The 5,837-nt window shown below is 38.7% G+C and overlaps 1 protein-coding gene across 1 annotated transcript; it reads left to right on the forward strand.

Annotated features, from left to right (window-relative positions):
* Positions 1–2,445: 2,445 nt before the first annotated feature.
* On the forward strand, positions 2,446–3,688 carry LOC116268054 (uncharacterized; the record flags this gene model as incomplete). Its single annotated transcript, XM_031649883.1, has 2 exons — positions 2,446–2,692; positions 2,990–3,688. Coding segments are annotated over 2 exons (946 nt in total), but the record flags the coding sequence as incomplete, so codon positions are not given.
* Between the last annotated feature and the right edge of the window lie 2,149 nt (positions 3,689–5,837).

Genomic DNA, 5,837 nt, shown 5'->3' on the forward strand with positions numbered 1-5,837 from the left:
TTTGCATCCGAAGCGTGGTTTTAGACAGAAATGACAATCGGATAATGAGTTGGATGATGGCTGCAAAATCTATTGATGGCTTCAATGGTCTCCTCAAAGTCATGGCTTACAAAAAGATTTATCATTCAACGCGTGAGTAATAATAGGTCTATTGTCGTCATTATGAACATCTATCTCTACACATTTGAGTCCACCTTACAAGTCTTCAATATATCTTTAGATTTTAGAGTCACTGGTTAGTTGGTTGCCTGATAAGTAAGTATTATGGAGGAGTAGCAAAATAATCAGTAAGAGGATATTTTCATTTGTTTATTAGGCAATTGCCACGTAGTTTGTCTTTTCACTCATCAGGTAGCAGCAAAAGTCATAAAAGCTTATCTTGCCTTAGTCTCATCCAAAATTTCCTTTATGATGATTCATCTTATTTTTGGTCGAATATCAAAAACTGTTGGAAAGACTATTTGGGCAAAATTGGACTGAGGTATGATAATAATTGTCCAATTTAAAGTGGCGTACTTTTCGAAGATAGGCTTCATTTATTCGCAGCAGTGCACGATTTTGAAATAGTCTCCAATCTTTCATGGAGATCTCTGTATGATCAGTAAGGGCTTGGTTGGTTACCCTTGATACAACAGCTTCAAGAATTTTCCAATTTCTCGATTTTTAAGCCAGCCTATAAGTTCTGACACTTTCAACACATCTGATGTCTTCTTTTTCCTCGATACGCTATCCTTGTTCGCTTCCATCGTGTACAATTTCATGATCCTGGAGAAGTAGGGAGGATAGACGTTCATCAGATTGTTATAGATGATGTAATCGCTGAACAACTTGAAGTATCTGTTTGCCTACCTTACGCTTTATCCGCGAAAGACAATAGGAAGGGACTCCTAAAAGTAATGGAGGACTATATAATCCTTGATTTTTGAACTTTTTTACAGCTAGAGGTCGAATCTATTGACAGTTGTATAGGTGAGATCGAACAGGAAAGCCTTAGTCTTTGATGATATCCACAATAAATTAGGCAAAGCTGCATCAAGAAAAATCTCAACCACTTTCACTCTTCCCTTCCTCCAAATCTACATCGTCTTGCCATGCGTGAACTCTTTAGAAAAATTCTACTCCACTTGAACATCAGTAACGTTGATGAGCTTGTCTATTAATCCTCCGCTGATACTCTTGTTGTTGCCATTGGCGCCGTCTTGGTATTATTCTAAGAAGGCCTTGGATTGAGATCGTGATCTTCTTCCTGTTGAGGGATTGAGCCAGTCAGAAAAAAGATCAAGAGTAAAATTTTGTTGTGGCTTGTGTAGATTATCCCCAAGCATCGATATAAATGCAAGAAGGCATTATATTTTAGATAAGAAATACCATAATAGCAATAAAGCAAAGTGCCTCATTTTGATGTCTTAATTTTTCCACTTTTTGAGTAATGATCTTGATGGTTATTTTAGTTATTTTGGTATTAATTCCAGCCATGTAAAATAAAATAAACTCATTCCTATCTCGTAAGAACCACTCAAACTCCACCTACTATCGTTCCATTCGATACAAGATCAGCAACACCACCACCATAACAACTGAGAAAGCTTCGACAATCGACCGAAACACCACCTTTTTGAAAACTATGAATGAGTCAATACCCAAAAAAGGATCAAGCTATTCAACCGGAAAAGTCTCCAGGTTTAAGAGATATGCTACTGTTTAAAATGATGAGTCTAATAAGAAATAAAAGAAGATGAGCTATCTCTAGACATGGAGAACGCTGTTGGATAAGGTTGAGTTCAGAGGCACTGATTGCAAATTAGAAAGCAAGGGCTAAACGATAGTCCTTCCGACGATCAAATAATTCTAACAATCGTAATTTACAGTCCTCGACCCCCTGCAATGCCTCTGCAGTTCCTAAAGGTAAACTATAATTAACTTAGAGCGAGATTAAAAAGGCTAATTCCGAATCTTCCTCACTGTAGCTCGACATCAAAAAGCTGAGGGGCTAGTTTTAGGTTCTTCGGCGAAAAGTAGACACCCAATTGGATTAAACCCATTCATTAATTATGGAAGGAATAGCAAAAGTGAAGCAGGCTTTAGTGATTGACCGTATCCAACAGCAGGAGATCAAGATGAGGAACAAAAGACAATCCAAAAGTCTCCGCTTGTAGTAAAAATAGTACAAGCATAACTTCTAAGCTGCAAAATAAAAAATAAGTAACCTCCAATAGACAATCTTTTAAAGCAAGCCATTGGATCTGACGATTAGCGACCCCACCCAATACCCATCTCCAATCTCCTACCTCTGAAAATATTTTTATTCTGTTCTTATCTGTATGAATAATTTTCACGTTATAGTTTTATTTTTTGGATGATATTGGAAGCATTGTATTCGAACTCATATCTGATTCTAGCATCTAGCATAGTGATCCTCTACCTGATCTACTATTCCATCTTCAGATACTACACAGTTCGCATGAAAGGTGACTATGATATTTCCAAAAAGAATCCTGGGAAATCCCTTCCCCCCTATCCCAATGGCTGGTACATCGCCTGCAAGTCCAAAGAACTGCTGCCCGGAACCACCAAACAGGTTGATATCTCAGGTCAAAACATCACGCTCTTCAGAAGCCCCAAAGGTGATGTCTATGCCCTTCATTCATATTGTGCCCATATGGGGGCGAACCTAGGCGTTGGAGGACAAGTGGTAAACGATACTTGCATTCAATGTCCCTTTCACGGATGGCTGTTTGACGGTGAAACCGGACGGTGCGTAGGTAAAGCTTTCGTTATTCTAGATCACGACGGAAAACCAGTCATGAACAAAACCTTACAGTATCCCGATAATTTTGGTGATAAGGAATGCAAGGGAGTCACATGGATCTAGGGAAAATAAAACGCCAGGCAGAGAAAATATATTACCAAATAAATAAACACTTTCATTTATGTGTGGATCCATGCTGACCCAACTGTTGAACCCTACTTCATGATGCTCAACAACTAGGAGTGGATCAATAAGTTCGAGAATAGAGGCCAGACCATCCACGATATCATGTCTCACATCCAAGATGTCCCTGAGAATGGAGCAGACGTCTTTCATTTTAGGTATATTCATCGGTATCTGATCGGAAAATACAAAATGCTTGAGGTTTCATGGACTCCCAAGTGGAAAAGAGGAGACGACCCCGACCTCGCTGAGCTGTTTGAACACAAGGACAAAACTATTCGGGAATTCAAGCAAGAAATATACCAAAAGATCATCAAACCCATCACCAACAAACAATATTACAGCTTCGCTAATGTGGATAACTACCTTCATTTGCCAATCATTGGTCCAGTCTTTGTCTTCAATTTGACTATCATACAAATGGGTCCTGGAATTGTCAACATCTACCTTAAGTCCAAGTTCTTCGAGATCCTATTTTTGCAATACATTCATACCTTAGGAAAATTCCACCAGAGGCTTTACCACGAGATGTTTTCTTCGAGCTGGTTGCCATACTGGCTATCCTCCATCATGCTCTACGCTGAGGGTCTCCAGGTTTACTATGACATGTTGGTCTGGGATGCAAAAAAAGTCAGCTATAAGCTGCATTACAAGGATAACGAAGCCGATAGGTTTATTAAGAGCTGGAGGGAATGGTTTAGTCAAAATTATCAAGGGTGTGATGTACAACTGGAGAAAAGCATCAATGATTGGTGATCATCATTATTATATTTCCATCCATTACATATTTAAGACCTTCCAAAGCTTTTGATAAAGTGCAGAATATTGCTTTTACATAGTAAAATGACGCATTCATTTGTCCATATTGTTGATTTCTTTGTTGATTCAACGCCATAATCCATAGTTTATTTTTATTTTTCAAACCATCAGAAACAATTAGAAAGAGTTATTTCTTATCTGTTTCAAGAAGATATATTGCTTATAACATTATCAACCTTTAAACATGAATTTCGCTTCAAATTATGCCTTTATCCACCAAAAGGGCAAGCGAAAAGCTGAGGAGAAATAGATAGCAAAGAAAGAATTTAAGGTCTAGCTGGAAAGCGACTCAGAAGAAGATCTCAATCTCAATGTTTTCATCGTCACTTTCGAAGGAGTCAAAAAGGCTGAAAAAGAGCTATCAGGAGGAGATCCTTATGAATGCAAATAATGCAAGGCCATTTTGAACAAGTTTTCTAAGGTTTATTGGCAAGAAAATATCAAATAAATTGATCTTGAGAAAAAGATAGAGCTGGCCAAAAACTAAGCATATTGGAGATGCGAATTTTGCAATTTTGGAAACATTCTGAAGATTGAAAAATAGGAAATTCCAACAAATGACGACGTCGTTTATATGCTTGAAAGTTCTCACAACAATGAAGTGACTGATAACGATTCCACCTTAGTATTCTGCATCGACTCCTCAGGCAGCATGAACACAACAATATAAGTTGAGGGAAAAGTAGACCTGAGGCACGGCGTCAGCGAGGAATAGATATAGATGTTGAGGCAATTCATGGAGCCTGGAGATTAGCTGCAGCTGAATAACTTTCCAGGCGCTCACAACCAAAACAAGACATACATTCAAGGAAACAGTGCATCCTCAGTGCAATTTAATCCCAACTCAACGAAATCAAGAAAACTGATCCCAACAAAAAGATAGGTCTTGTGATTTTTAATGACAAAGTTACAGTTATCGGAGACAGCAAAAACTAATCTGCCGTTATTGTTGGAGATAAACTATACCAAAAAGAGAGCATCCTCAATTCGTTGGAAAACTTCAAATTGGTCGATCCAGTGATAGCCTCTCATCAAAATTTGCTCGATAAATGAACAAGGCGAAAACTAAGGGACAAACAGCATTAGGCCCAGGCTTAGTAGCTGCACTCAACGTAGCATCAAAGGGAAGTCCAGGATCATCAGTAATCCTGTGCACTGATGGACTAGCAAACATAGGAATTGGTCAATTGTAGCCTTACGATGAGGTGAAGAAGCAATTCTACATCGCTTTAGGTTAGTAAGCCAAAGCGAAGAATATCACAGTCAACATAATTACCATCAAAGGAGAAGGATGCAAGATGGAAGCCATTGGCAAAATGGCAGAAATTACTAATGGCAACATCAAAGTGGTCAATCCTGAAAAACTCTCATAGGATTTTGCCAACATCTTGAAGGATGAAGTTGTCGGCATTAACGTGGTCGTAAGGGTGATGCTTCATAAGGCAATGACCTTTAGGAATGAAGCTGAAGCCAACCTTAAAGATGGGGGAAGGATACTGGAAAGACTTGTCGCAAATGCCACCAAAAATACAAGAATATCCTTTGAATATGAGGTAAAGGATGAAGAGGAACTCAAGAGCAAGCATATCGATTTAAGCTAGCTAAAAAAGTTCCTTTCCAGGCTCAGATTGAATACACAAGTACAACTGGAGCCAAATACTTAAGAGTAGTCACTTCAGAGTGCGATACAACGACTGAAAAGGCATAGATGAAAAAATAAGCCAACTTGGGTGTGGTTCATCATAGGATCACCTCGCAAACAGCAGCTCTTTACAATGCTGGTAACTACAAGGACTCCACTAAATTTAACAACAAGTGGGCCAATTACCTCAACGAAAACTTCAAAGAAAAGAAGTTTAGAGAGCACCAGAACAAGTTCGTCGAGAAGAACCAGAGATTGAACAAGGCCATTCGTCATAGGCACAGAAAATCGATCTAAAAGAAGAAATAACAGTAGCTTGCACTCTCAGAATAAGAAATTCAGATAATGTAGAATCTGTCAGACATTGCTTCCGATGAGGACCAGAAAGAGCTTGTAGACAACATGATGGAGAGACAGTGCTACTCTATCATCAAGAGGTTCAGC

Source organism: Nymphaea colorata, unplaced genomic scaffold, assembly GCF_008831285.2.
Source record: "Nymphaea colorata isolate Beijing-Zhang1983 unplaced genomic scaffold, ASM883128v2 scaffold0078, whole genome shotgun sequence".
Taxonomy (NCBI): Eukaryota; Viridiplantae; Streptophyta; class Magnoliopsida; order Nymphaeales; family Nymphaeaceae; genus Nymphaea; species Nymphaea colorata.